Source organism: Elephas maximus, chromosome 4 (assembly GCF_024166365.1).
Source record: "Elephas maximus indicus isolate mEleMax1 chromosome 4, mEleMax1 primary haplotype, whole genome shotgun sequence".
In the NCBI taxonomy this organism is placed as follows: Eukaryota; Metazoa; Chordata; class Mammalia; order Proboscidea; family Elephantidae; genus Elephas; species Elephas maximus.
Window position 1 is genome coordinate 170289785 of NC_064822.1, and position 15332 is coordinate 170305116.

The window sequence follows — 15332 nt, forward strand, 5'->3', positions numbered from 1 at the left end:
AAGCAATTAAAAACACCTTGGCTTGGATCAGGCACACCTTATTCCTCAAGGTGACATGTTTGCTTTTCAACATTTTAAAGAGGTCTTTTGCAGCAGATTTGCCCAATGCAATGCGTCTTTTGATTTCTTGACTGCTGCTTCCACGGTTGTTGATTGTGGATCCAAGTAAAATTAAATCCTTGACAACCTCAATCTTTTCTCCATTTATCATGATGTTGCTTATTGGTCCAGTTGTCAGGATTTTTGTTTTCTTTATGTTGAGGTGTAACCCATAGTGAAGTCTGTGGTCTTTGCTCTTCATCAGTAAGTGCTTCAAGTCCCCTTCACTTTCAGCAAGCAGGGTTGTGTCATCTGCATAACGCAGGTTGTTATTGAGTCTTCCTCTAATCCTTGTTCATGTAGTCCAGCTTCTCTGAGTACTTGCTCAGCATACAGATTGAATAGTTATGGTGAAAGGATACAACCCTGACGCACACCTTTCCTGACTTTAAACCATGCAGTATCCCTTTGTTCTGTTCAAACGACTGCCGCTTGATTTGTGTACAGACTTCTCCTGAGTACAATTAAGTGTTCCAGAATTCCCATTCTCTGCAATGTTATCCATAATTTGTTATGATCCACACAAATACCTTTGCATAGCCAATAAAACACAGGTAAACATTTTTCTGGTATTCTCTGCTTTCAACCAGGATCCATCTGACGTGGTTCCACGTCCTCTTCTAAATCCAGCTTGAATTTCTGGCAGCTCTCTGTATTTTTTTTTTCTCTGTCAATATGCTGCTGCAGCCACTTTTGAATGATCTTCAGCAAAATTTTGCTTGCATGTGATATTGATATTGTTTGATAATTTTCACGTTCGGTTGGATCACCTTTCTTGGGAATAGGCATAAATATAGATCTCTTCCAGGTGGTTGGCCAGGTAGCTGTCTTCCAAATTTCTTGGCATAGACGAGTGAGCACTTCCAACACTGCATCTGTTTGTGGAAACATCTCAGTTGGTATTACATCAATTCCCAGAGCCAACACACATTTATTATTCTACAGTTCTGGAGATCAGAAGTACAAAATCAGGCCCAGAAAAGAAGCACAAAACTTCCATTCAATATTCCATCAGTGTGAACTAGTCACATGACCCCCCACCTGGATGCAAATGGAGTGGAAAATGTGACAACCACTTCCCAGCACCAATTCTACTTTATGTAGGGAATGAGGAGGGGAATATTCTTTATGAATTTTTGGTTCAAGTAGCCATTTTGAAGAGACAATTTTCCATGGGTTTCTCATGTTTCTGCATGTCTAGAGGGCAAGGAACTATATCCCTTTGTCCCAAACTATCTTTTCATATTTTTTTTTTTTTGTAGAGCAAACAGCCTTGGAAAACAGAGAGAGTGTCTCTCTGGAGCAAAGGGCAGGCACGCCTTTGCCTGTGCCAATTATTGATGTCATCTCTCAGCTCCAAATTCACCCTTTTGCCTGCTCTGTGGTAATAGAGTTGGACTTTTTAAATGTTTCTCCTTTGCCAGCCAGCAATGTGTGAAGCCTTGTCAGTGAAGGGCACTGGAGGAAGAAGCGGTTTTCTCTTGCTGATTCCAGTTTGGCTTGTTCTCTATTCAAGGCTTTTTCTCCAGTGCTAGGTTCTTGCAGGGCTCAGATCCCTCCACCATTTGGCCATTACTTTCTTCATTGCTTGACTTAGGCAGTGGCAGCATAGCCAGGAGCCTCAGAAAACATAGGTCTGTGCCTTTGCTCAGCCCCAAACACCAAGAACCCTGCAGGACCAGCCATGTAGGGCACTGGCCATCCAACCTTCATTCCACACAACTGGCCTGGAGCTGCCCAAGTCCAAGCCATAAACAAAAGTACACCAGATTCCTTAGATGGTGGTCTCTTCAATTCCTGGTTCCAGTAGTAGCCAGTGGTCATCAGCTTCCCCTGGTACTTAGTGAGTTCCAAGTTACATTCCCTGTAGACAACTATCCCCAGCATCCCAGAGGGCATATTTTCAACAAATCGCACTATCAAGGCACCTTAGCAACTTCTCTACCATCCAGTGAGCTAAGGCATCTGACTCTCAGCCATGGACAGAGAGAGTTCTACCTTTGGTACTTATCTCAATCCTAAAGGTAGTGGTTACTCTTTACATCTGCTAATACTTTACTCTTTAGAATTTCTTTAACTCTCACTGGCCAATTCCCTATTACTCCAACTCTCTATTCATAATTCTTAATTCTTTATATTTAAACTTCACCATTCAAATCATTGTATGGTTTCTATCTCCTATCTGGGCCCTGACTAATACACCGACCATTATTAAAAAAAAAAGTCAGATTCCCTAAGTTCAGGGTTCCTCTCCTATAATGCAACCCACTGTGTCTTCAGGTGTTATCTGGCCTTCTTTACATTGCATTGTGGGAATGGGGCTTATAGGAACTGGTACAAAAAACACTGATACTTTGGATACTGTATACTGTTGTGAGTAATAAACTGTCATTCATCTCTGACCCAGGAGTTTCATATCTTTTACCGGTATCCATGAAACTATATCAACCTAACTTGTTGACTTTGCAAATACGATAAAACCTCAGATCCTTCACCATTCTTGAAAGCCACCTCTGTAACACCCATACTGTGAAATATTATGCAGTTATTAGAGACTAAGATAGACCCTATAAGACCCCCATAATATATTGAAAAATTAAAAATGAAGTTGTTAAATATTTTAACAAGATTTCCTTTTATTAAAAATCATATAAATAAATTCACATATGAATATATTATATTGGTTGTTGATGTTGATTACTTTAGGAATGGGATTGGAGAGTGAGAATAAGAAAACAAATTTTGCTTTATGCATTCTGTATATTTGAATTCATACAATAAGTCTGTATGACTTTTGTAATCAAAGGGAATATGACAGTTGTTGGGTGTTTTTAGAAGCTAGTTATTCAACTAATGCACTTAACAATGTTCCTTTGCAGCCATCCCTGAGTGTGCAGCCTTGCTCTGTCCAGAAAATTCCAGATGCTCACCTTCCAGTGAAGATGAAACCAAACTAGAATGCAAATGCCTTCCCAATTACAAAGGCGATGGCAAATACTGCGAGCGTGAGTCAAATTTAGATTCTGCTAGTTTTTATTATTAGTGATATGTTTAGGTTATTTAACAGAAAAAAAATACAGTCTTCCTAATATTAACACAACCATTTCTATTTCTCTGTATGTAATTGAGTGAAACATATAAAAAGTGCCAAGCAAAATGCTCAACCCCTGGTAGCTACTCAATAGGTGGCAATTTCTCCTATTATGAAAGCACACGTGTGGATTTTTACACATTTTTACAGCATCTTAATCCATATTAGCATAAAATTTAGTGCTGCTTCTTCTCCCCCCCCCCCACTTTTTTTCTTTTCCTGTTTATTTACTTTTTGAGAGGACGTATTACATATTGATTAAGAATATGAACTCTGGAACTAGACTGTCTGAGTTCAAATCCCAGACCAAATTCTGTAACCCTTCTGTACTTTGGTTTTCCTATTTATAAAACAGGGATAATAACTATACTGACCTTAGAGGATTGTTGTAAGGATTAAATGAGTTAATATATGGGGTCATATATATGAGGGCCCAATACATATTATAAATTCTATAAACCTTTGTGGTTTCTTTCATGCTATTTATATTTAATCCCACACAAAACATGGAAAATTAATATATCAACACAATATTTGTAGTTATAATTTCTAATGTTGTTGTTAGTTGCCTTCATGTCAATTCCAATTTATGGTGACCTCATGTGTGCAGAGTGCAGCTGCTCCATGGGGTTTTCAAGGCTGTGACTTTTCAGAAGCAAATTGCCAGATTTTACTTCCAAGGCGCCTCTGGGTGGGTTTGAACTGCCAATCTTTTGGTTAGTTGTTGTTGTTAGGTGCCGTCGAGTTGGTTCTGACTCATAGCGACCCTATGTACAACAGAACGAAACACTGCCTAGTCCTATGCCATCCTCACAATTGTTTTTATGCTTGAGCCCAGTGGTGCAGCCACCATGTCAATCCACCCCACGGAGGGTCTTTCTCTTTTTCATTTACCCTCTACTTTACCAAGCATGATGTCCTTCTCCAGGGTCTGGTGCCTCCTGATAACATGCCCAAAATATGTGAGACAAAGTCTCACCATCCTTGCTTCTAAGGAGCATTCTGGCTGTACTTCTTCCAAGACAGATTCTTTGGTTCTTTTGGTAGTCATTGGTTAGTTAGTAGTGATGACCATATACAAATTTGTTTGGCGAGGTGGGAGTGGTTAAGTGGGGTGAAAAAAATTGTTTCATACTCTCTCCTTTAAAACTGTTGAGTTGCATTTGCAGCTTTGACAAGCTATGATTACAGTCCAGCTTTTCTTCTCCATCCCTGAGTGTGGTAACTGCCTCTTGTTTTGTCTTTGCCTCTCAAGCCATCAATCCATGTTTCCAAAATATCTGCCACCCTCATGCTCACTGTACATACCTGGGACCAAATCGGCATAGTTGTACATGTGAAGAAGGCTACCGAGGGGATGGCCAAGTGTGCTTACCAGCAGACCCCTGCCAAGTGAACTTTGGAAACTGCCCTACAAAGTCAACAGTGTGCAAGTACGACGGGCCTGGACAGGTGAGCTAATGCAATTACAAAGGTGATGGCAAATACTGCAGCTGACGTGGCTGGAAGAACTAGAACATCCACCAAGCTAACATTGTGTGATAGGTATAATTGCCCTCCCATTTCTCCCCTTCAATGCTCGATTTTGGCTTCCTCTCTAGGCACTCATGGCCCCCATGTGCTCAGGGGTCCCCCAGACCTCAGCGTGCCTCCATCCCAGTCTATCCTCTGAGCTACACATTCCTAGCCTCCCAGTGGAAGCTTAACTGTCCTGTGTTCTCTTCTATCACAGTACTGTAAGGTGACTGACAAAATACTCCAAAGTGAGTGGACATCATGGGTTAATACGTGATTAACTTTTGCCTGCAGTCCTCCATTCTCTTTCATTTCTTCCCAAGTCAAAAGGGAACCCTTAGAACCAAAAATATCCTGACTCAAAAGGCTAAAAACTGGCAAAATGTCAGTCATCACTGACAGATTTTACAGAGACATGAGGATATTCTGGGATGAGACACTGTCCCTCTAAGTCACATCATGAGCTGGACTGTTTACCTTGACTTACCACTACACTCAGGTAAAAATCAGCCTAGTTGGGAGACCTTGGCTGAGGAATCTAGTTGAAAGAGTCTGTTCCTTAATATCTCACTTAGCCATCAAATATTTAGTGGGTGCCTACTTTGTCCGTAACTGTATGTGGAATGTTGAGTGGAAGAAATCTACCTTATGGAAGGATATTGTTGCATGGGTAGGAGGAAGGCTTTAGTGCCCAACCCAAACACAGTCATTTGTTCCCTGCAGTTTAATCAGTACCCCAGGAAGAATGTTACTGGAGCCCTTGCAGAGAATCAGCCCAATCTTGCCTCCAAGGAAAAAAGTCTATCACCCAACATTTCCGCTATCAATCCCTACACAAGGCTTGCAAAGAAAATTCAAGGGGCTGAATTCCCATCCTGAAAATCCTCAACATGAGGGTCCTTATGGAAAAGGTCATGTTACATTGCAAGCACCAAGAACTTGGGAGTGAGATTAGGATATCTTTTGTCTCTTAAAAAAATGGGCCCAAAGGCAGATTTTCAAGGCCTAGGAAACCTTCACTGTTCACACAGAAGCAATGAGCTGCACTCTTCCAGAACAGATTTCTTAATCTCAGCACTACTGACATTTTGGGTTGGATAAATCTTTGTTTTGGAAGGCTAGCCTGCACATTAGAGGACGTTTAGCAGCAACCTCGGCCTCTGTCCAACAGATGCTGGCAGCACCACACTCCTCCAGTTGTGACAATCAAAAATGTCTCCAGACATTACCCAGTGTCCCCTGGGTTGAGACCCCTGGTTGAAAGTGGCTGTTCTAGATCAATGATAACTCCATCTGAACCTCAATCTCTGCTCACCTGTAGACAATCTAAAACCAAGAATTATGGAGCCAGGGAGGCCAAGGGTTAGAAAACAAGAAAACTGAAAAGCTAAACTTTGAAAACAAAGTGTATGAGCTTCCCAACAGGTGAGATATGTCAATTGTGATTTCCACTTCTTTGTACTTTGATGATATTTTAGTATAAGCCCACACTTCAGACCTACTTTAAGTTAGTTTTTATGACAGAATAAAGACATGGATTAAAGATGAATGTCAGCTTAAGTGACTAACTGGAACCCTGTTTGTTTTTCTCTCCCTGTTGCCTGAAGTCTCACTGTGAGTGTAAGGAACATTATCACAATTTTGTACCTGGAGTGGGATGCAGTGTGACTGATATCTGTGAATCAAATAACCCCTGTCATAAGAATGCAAACTGTACCACCATCGCACCAGGCCAAACCAAGTAAGTCTTTCCAATTCCACATAATCTTTTCTAAGTGGCTAAAGGGGTGGCTAGTCAATGCTGTAAGTTCCTTGAAAGGCAAGAAAAGTGTCTTATTCAGCCTTGTATCCACCTTCCACCCCATATAACATAGCACAATACAAGGAACATAGTAGATACTCAATAAATCTTTGTTTAACCAATGAGCCACTTAATTATTTCCTTTATAATGACGATTAGAACACTCTGGAATATTGGTCTGGCCTGAAAACTGGATCTTAAATGATCAGAGCTTGGGAGAAGGAAACCTCTGTCATTGTGAAAACAAACGTCTGTTAAGATTACAGGGTTTGACCTGTAACGTATGTGCCCATTTCCTTATTCATGAAATATTACCTGTTAGTGGTGCAAAACAAGACTGGGGAAAGTATATAAACACTAGGGATATTTCCTGGACTCTGGGTTTGAAATGCCTGTGAATACAAACATTTGTGTGAACACTCCAAAGGCAGAGGCAGCTCAGACAGTGAAAGGGGAGGATATTTGAAGTTTAGAGACCTCAGTTTGGGGGAAAAAAAAAAAACAGACTTACTGGACTGGTTGAGACTGGACAACTCCCCAAGACTGTTGCCCTGAGCTACTCTTCAAACCTTGCCCTGAAACTAACCCCTGAGGTCACCTTGTAGCTAAATATCAAATTGGCTCAAAAAATAATGAGTATCACCTGTAAATACTGTGTTCCTTTAAAAAAAATCACCTATATGAGACCAAATGGTCAACAATTACTTTAAAACAAAGATGAGAATGTAAGGAGGCAGGGAAACTAGATTAATGGAAACAGAACCACCAGAACAGAACTAATGAGGATATTCACACATTGTGAAGAATGTAACCAATGTCACTGAACAACTTGTGTAGAAATTATTGAATGGGAACCTAAACTGCTGTGTAAACCTTTACCAAAAGCACAATAAAATATTATTTTAAGAACCTGGGTTTGAACCCCAGCACGACTACCTTCTAGATGCACAACCTTGAGAGATGACACCATCTCTCTGGCCTCCATTTCTCCATCTATAAAATGAGAAAAATAATAACTGTTTCATAGGGTTGTCAGGAGGATTTTCTGACAGAACGTTTCTGAAAGCTCTCTGGACACTATGTACAGTTGTAGTCCATGTACTGTGTTGTGTAGTCTGTTTTCAGTAGTGGAAGAACCGAGGTTAGAGCCCAAGTCTTTTAGCTCCCAGACCAAGGTTTCTATCTCGGTACCACCCTCAGCTCTCGTTGTCATGAGCATCCGCGAAGGACTCATACTGCCTTTGTGAGATAAAAACCATAACAGACTGGTGTTAGTTGTCATCACATCAGCTCCAACTCAGAGCAACCCCATGTACACAGAACAAAATGTTGCCCAGTCCTGCACCATTTTCACAATTGTTGCTATGCTCAAGTCCATTTGTGGCCATTGTGCATTTTGAGGACTTCTCTTCCAGCACTATACCAGAAAATATTCTGTTGTCATCCATACAGTTATCATTGCCTCATTTTCAGAAGTAGATCACCGTGCCTTTCTTCCCCCTCTGTCTTAGCCTGGAAGCTCCGCTGAAACCTGTCCACTATGGGTAACCCTGCTAGTATTTGGAATACTGATGGCCTAGCTTCCAGAATCATAGCAACATGCAAGCCACCACAGTATGACAAACTGACAACTAGATGGCAGATAATAGACATTAGACCATGTAATTATAGACCATTCCTGTGCTTCCACAGCCCCCTCTTATGTTCTTTGAAGTTCATTCCTTTTACAGTTGGGTTTTGAATGCGTAAATTTACTCAGATATGTTTTATGATTATTATGTTCCATCTGGAGAAATCTTTATTCATGATGGGTAGAACAAAAAGAACTCAAGTATCAGAACACCTGGGTTTAAATCACAGCCCTGCCACTTACCTTAACCTCTCTGAACTAATGTTTCTTCAACCATCAAATGGGGGGAAAACTGTAATTCCCACAGGGCTATGGTGAGGATTAAATGAGATTCTATTTGTCAACCCTTGAGCAGAACCAGGCGTGTAGAAATCACTTGATACCTGTGAGTACACACACAAACACACACAGCCGTGCATATGTGCACATATGCCCACAACGTGCATACATACACAGATGCACACTCCCTCAAACAGAGATTCTTATAATACTGACGACCCAACCAGCCAGGTTACATGCTTGTTACCATCCTCTGAGAAAGTTTGAGTAGCATGAACAATTTCCTTCCTTTGTGATTGAGAAGATAAAATCTAAAAATGAAACTGGAGCATCAGAATAATGTAAGCTGCACCAAAACTCATGTTTAGAATGTCAGTGGAACCAGCAATGAACCAGCATGTCATCCCGGAACATCCTCTTCCCCAAAAAGAAACATTGCTAGAAAGAGGCCTAGGTGAAAGGCTGGCTAAACTACATTGATAAAATATGGAGCCAACAGTCTTCAAGTAATTTAATTCTTGTAGGATGAAAATGTATTTTGTTTTTGCATCCTCAATACGGCAAGTAGTTTATGTAGAATCTTAAAAATCATACTGCGTTAGTCACAGAAGACCACCCAAAAAATAATAGATTCAAATCTGGGCTCTTCTGCTCTCTACTGTGGTGACCTTGGACTAGTCACTTGACTTTCCTGAACCACAGTCCCCTCGCCTGTTGAGTGGGGCTAGATACCAAGAATATCTCCCTCCAAAGAGCTAATGAGTTGATAGATATCAACATGATTTTTTAACTCTAAGCTCTATTTTGATTATTATTAAGAGTAGCAAATAGCTTTGTGTCTGTTAAAATTGTGCCTTTTTATTTTCACTTAGCGGCACACTTTTCTTATTACACCTTTCTCTTATTTGATTCGAAAAGGAGACTGGACACAACTGGCAGACACATTGAAAAAAGCACGGTTCACATCCCAGCTGCATAAATGTACAATAAACAAAGCTGAAACTTAGAGATTCTCAAAACGTTAGTGGCATTTATGGTATTTGATGTTTGTGTAAGACTTGTACCAGTTAAGATATCCTTGATGAGAACGATCTTCCCAAGAAGATGGCCTTGATGTGAACAGCCTTCCCAAGAATCATGTCCAAGAAAACATGGTACAGAGCCAAGAACACAGGTTTCCAGACAGACCAAGGCTTAAATCCCACCTCCAACTGTGTTCCCAGGAGTACCGCCCTCAGATTTTGGTAACAGGGGCCCCTGTCCTGGCCATCACATTTTAGAGGGCCCTCTGCTGGCCACACCCAGACAAGCAGTCTGAAGGACTAAAGGGACATGCCCTCCCAAAGCCTGAGACTTCCTTCTAGACCACACCCCAGGCACCCAAACCCACCCACTGCTGTCAATTCCAACTCATAGCGACCCTATAGGACAGAACAGAACTGCCCCAGGCTGTAAATCTTTAAGGAGGCAGACTGCCACATCTTTCTCCTATAGAGTGGCTGGTGGGTTCAAACCACCAACTTTCTGGTTAGCAACTGAGTGCTTTAACCACTGCACACCAGGGCTCCTTCCCAGGCACCTAAAAAAAAAATGGGACCCTATAATTTCCACCCAAATGGCTCCAAACCAACTTCCAGGGCCTGCATAGGCTCTTTCTGTGTCCATCTTCTCCAGGGTATAGCCAAGGGATAGCCTTTTGCAGTGGATGTGGATGAGCTTAGATGAATGGGCTGGGGTGTCCCCATACATGGGTGAAACCCCTCATGGTGCAAGAGGGAACCAGAGGTGGGAAAAGAAAGGCAATAGACCAAGATCCAGGCTCCCTGCACCTTCATGTTCCAGCATAGACTCCAGGGTCTGATAATTCTAAATTCAGTCTTGCCTGGTAAATTTGTTAAATTGGAAGGATAAAATATATTTTATTAAACAGTTTGTTACCATGATGTATACTTTTTAAATATTTAGACATATGGCATGAGAGTCTCTGTTTGACCTCCTGACCATCCCTTCAAATACTGGGCAGAACTGTTCTCTTGGATGAGTTCTTAGCTTCTCTGAACCTCAGCTTCATCATCTGTAAAATGGGAATAGCAATGCTTGTCATGTTGGAGGTTAAATGAGATGATTCCCAGAAACCTGGGGGTCGTGCTGAGTCCTTCCTCTCACCCAACGCCCACATCCAGTCAGTACCAGGCATGTACTGTAGAGTCTTCCTCTTTAATGTTTCTACCCTTCCTTCCCTCCTCTCCAGCCACCTGGCCACTGCCTCAATTTATGCCCTCATATGCTGCTCAAACATACTCTTGGCTCTAACCCACTCGTTCTCCTGAACTACTTACTGTCGGGGAGCTGAGCTGAAAGAGCAGAGCTGAGAACTGAGCTGAGCTGAGAGCAGAGCTGAGCTGAGAGAGCACAGCTGTGCTGAGATAGCTGAGCTGAGCTAACAAAGCTGAGCTGAGACAGCTGAGCTGAGAGCAGAGCTGTACTAAGAGAGCAGAGCTGTACTAAGAGAGCAGAGCTGTACTAAGAGAGCAGAGCTGAGAGCTGAGCTGAGAGCTGAGCTGAGAGCTGAGCTGAGAGCTGAGCTGAGAGCTGAGCTGAGAGCTGAGCTGAGAGCTGAGCTGAGAGCTGAGCTGAGAGCAGACCTGAGCTGAGAGAGCTGAGCTGAGAGAGCAGAGCTAAGCTGACAGAGCTGAGCTGAGAGCAGAGCTGTGCTGAGAGAGCAGAGCTGAGCTAACAAAGCTGAGCTGAGACAGCTGAGCTGAGAGCAGAGCTGTACTGAGAGCAGAGCAGAGCTGAGCGCTGAGCTGAGAGAGCAGAGCTGAGCTGAGAACAGACCTGAGCTGAGGGAGCTGAGCTGAACTGAGAGAGCAGAGCTGAGCTGACAGGGCAGAGCTAAGCTGAGACAGGCAAGCTGAGAGAACAGAGCTGAGCTGACAGAGCTGAGCTGAGCTGAGAGCCGAGCTGAGCTGACAGAGCAGAGCTGAGCTGAGACAGCCAAGCTGAGAGAACAGAGCTGAGCTGACAGAGCAGAGCTGAGCTGACAGCTGAGCTGAGCTACCAGGAGTCTGAAGTAGCCCTTACAACAAGCCAAAATGAATGTCACAGTCAAGGCTTCAATCATTTACTGCCACAGTATAAGCAAGTGGTCAAACCTGGAGAAAGATGACAGCTCCCCCTGTTCTGTATTTCCCCAGGAATGGCCCCTCAGGCAAAGGCCAGGTGGATCAGCACAGATGGGGGAATCATCTCGCTGCCGATGGAGCCCCCCCAAAAAAGGCACCTGCAGTTTTATGGACCTTGGGGCAGTGGGGAGGTGGTGGGAGGGAGGGCTAGTAGTGGAAAAGTGGTGAGTCAGAGTGGGAAAGTGTCTTTCCCTCGGTAAGAAGGTTTCAGCAGAGGCGCCTAAGGAACGCCTTTGCGGAAGACCCCAATAAAGAGTCCTCCGTATTCAGGCACCTGGGCTAGGAATGAAGAGATGCTGGTAGGGGGTGCTGAGTCCTTGGCTGACTCCCTTCAGAGACCATAATGATTGGCTGTGTACCCACTGAGGTTGAGGAGGGGCAGCCTCCCATGGAGGCCTGCCAGGTAAAGCCTTTGTAATTGCTTGCGGTGGGGCCTGGAAAATCAAGCACAGGTTTTTAGCCAGGAACCGACTCCTTACTGTTCTTCAAACATGCCATGGTATTCCCTACTCCATGCCCTTGCACATGCTGTTCCCTCTGCTCAGAACACCCTTCTCTCTCTACCTGCGCTGAGTCTAGCTAATGCTCTGGCCCTTCAATGCTCAGTTGGAATGTCACCTTTCTATAAAGCCTTCCCTGTTTGCCCAGTCCACTCAGGAGCCCCCACTCTGCACTCCCAGAGCACTCTGGAATGCTTCTATTATAGTATTATCCCGTGAATTACGAAGAATACATAGTAGAGTCATGCTGTGCACAGGCACTGCCACTTACAGGCTGTGTGATAATGAACAAGATTCTTAGCCTCTCTGTGCTTCAGTTTCCTCATCTAAAATGGGGCTAATAATAGAACCCACTTCATTGGGATTTTGTATTAAATAATATGGAAACAACCTTAGACAAGCACCTGGCAGGTTGTTGTTGTTCAGTGCCATCAAATCTGTTCCGAGTCATAGCAACCCTATGTAAAATAGTACAAAACACTGCCTAGTCCTACCCCATCATCAAAATTTCGTGGTTATGCTTGAGCCCATTGTTGCAGCTCCTGTGTTAACCCATCTCATTGAGGGACTTCCTCTTTTTCATTGACCTTCTACTTTACCAAGCATGATGTTCTTCTCCAGAGATTGATCCCTCCTGATAACATGTCCAAAGTATGTGAGATGAAGCATTGCTTCTAAGGAGCATTCTGGCTCTACTTCTTCCAAGACAGATATGTTCCTTCTTCTGGCAGCCCATGGTATAGTCAATATTCTTTGCCAACACCATGATCCAAAGGCATCAACTCTCCTTTATTCATTGTCCAGCTTTCGCATGCATTGAGGCGATTAAAAACACCATGGCTTGGGTCAGGCATACCTTAGTCCTTAAAGTGACATCTTGGCTTTTTAACACTTTAAAGAGGTCTTTTGCAGAAGGTTTGCCTGATGCAATGCATCGTTTGATTTCTTGACGCTGCTTCCATGGGCGTTGATTGTGGATCAAGTAAAATGAAATCCTTGACAACTTCAATCTTTTCTCATGATGTTGCTTATTGATCCACCTGTGAGGATTTTCATTTTCTTTATGTTAAGCCATAATCCATACTGAAGGCTGTAGTCTTTGATCTTCAATAAGCGCTTCAAGTCCTCTTCATTTTTAGCAAGAAAGATTGTATCATTGCATATTGCAGGTTGTTAATGAATCTCCCCCCAATCCTGATGCAGAGTTCTTCTTCAGATAGTCCACCTTCTCTGATTATTTGCTCACTATACAAATTGACTACGTATGGTGAAAAGATACAACCCTGATGCACATCTTTCCTTATTTTAAACCACACAGTACCCCCTTGTTCTGTTTGAATGACTGCCTCTTACTCTAAGTACAGGTTTCTCATGAGCACACTTAAGTGTTCTGGAATTTTCATTCTTTGCAATGTTATCCGTAGTTTGTTATGATACACGCAGTCGAGTGCCTTTGCGTAGTCGATAAAACATAGGCAAACATCTTGCTGGTATTCTCTGCTTTCAGCCAAGATTCATCTGACATCAGCAATGATATTCCTCATTCCATATCCTCTTCTGAATCTGGCTTGAATTTCTGGCAGTTCCCTGTTGATGTACTGCTGCAACCACTTTTGAATGATCTTCAGCAAAATTTTACTTGTGTGTGACATTAATGATATTGTTCAATAATTTCTGCATTCTGTTGGATCACCTTTCTTTGGAACAGGCACATTTCAAATATGGATCTCTTCCAGTTGGTTGGCAAGGTAGATGTCTTCCAAATTTCTTGGCATTGACAAGTGAGCATTTCCAGCTCAGCATCCATTTGTTCAAACATCTCAATTGGTATTCCGTCAATTCCTGGAGCCTTGTTTTTCATCATTGCCTTCGGTGCAGCTTGGACTTCTTCCTTTGATACCATCAGTTCTTGATCATATGCTGCCTCCTGAAATGGTTGAACATCAACCAATCCTTTTTGGTGCGGTCACTCTGTGTATTCCTTCCATCTTCTTTTGATGCTTCCTGCATTGTTTAATATTTTCCCCTTCAATATTGCAACTCAAGGCTTGAATTTCCTCTTCAGTTCTTTTAGCTTGAGAAATGCAGAGTATATTCTTCCCTTTTGGTTTTCTAACTCTAGGTCTTTGCACATTTCATTATAATACTTTACTTTGTCTTCTCAAGCCGCCCTTTAAAATCTTCTGTTCAGCTTTTTACTTCATCATTTCTTCCTTTCACTTTGGCTACTCGACATTCAAGAGCAAGTTTCAGAGTCCCTTCTGATATCCATTTTGTTCTTTTCTTTCTTTCCTGTCTTTTTAACGGCCTCTTGCTTTCTTCATGTATGATGTCCTCAATGTCATTCCACAACTCGTCTGGTCTTCAATCATTAGGGTTTAATTAGTGTGTCAAATTTATTCTTGAGATGGTTTCTAAATTCAGGTGGAATATATTCAAGGTCACACTTTGGCTCTTGTGGACTTGCTCTAATTTTCTTCAGCTCCAACTTGAACTTGCGTATGAGCAACTGATGGTCTGTTCCACAGCTGACCCCTGGCCTTGTTCTGACTGATGATAGGAACTATCAGTAAATGTTAGCTGTTAGTTTCATTATTGATCTCAATTCCCAAATAGTCTGTGAGGTCCTCAGGGGTCCTTATCTTTGTTTCAGCAACTCCTGTCACCCATAAAAACAGTAAAATGAGTAAGAGTTTGGAGAAAAAATGACTCCATTAAGGAATGAAATTTGTTAAGCAACTGCACTAAGGCTTTTGGGACACCCTGAATGTTAATTAAATCTTATTAGCATTAAATGTAATTAATTGCATCCTATAACTTATAAAATGCAAGTGGTGTCATGGGTCTTTTAAAGCTTCAAGAGAGCAGGAGACCTTTACTGCAATAAAGACCCAGTTCATAAAAGAGGCAATGCTGTGGATGTGCCATGGCCCAGTTGAGAACATGTAGATCATAAAATGGTCTCATAAGGCCTCTGACTTTGCACTGAGGTTTGAAATAAAAATGGAAAATATTTGTCATACTTTCCACTCAGCACCTGGGACCATAAAATACAACTCGTGCAATCCTTAGGAAAGACACTTCAGACCATTTTATACAAAATAGACCATTGGCCTCATGATGACTTAAGGAACTTTTAGAGAGAAACATATTTAATGTTTTGTAAAAATTACAGGTCCTTGCTGTTAATGGTTGTCTTCAAATGAAACTTCTGCAATTTATAGCAGGATTC

General features: G+C 42.2%; 1 protein-coding gene across 1 annotated transcript in view; it reads left to right on the forward strand.

Annotated features, from left to right (window-relative positions):
* STAB2 (stabilin 2) overlaps positions 1–15332 on the forward strand; it is a 213803-nt gene that overhangs the window by 42643 nt on the left and 155828 nt on the right. The window contains exons 7-9 of the mRNA XM_049884206.1: positions 2979–3104; positions 4446–4642; positions 6313–6446. Coding sequence (XP_049740163.1) covers positions 2979–3104; positions 4446–4642; positions 6313–6446 — 457 coding nt within the window. The remainder of the gene's footprint in view (positions 1–2978; positions 3105–4445; positions 4643–6312; positions 6447–15332) is intronic.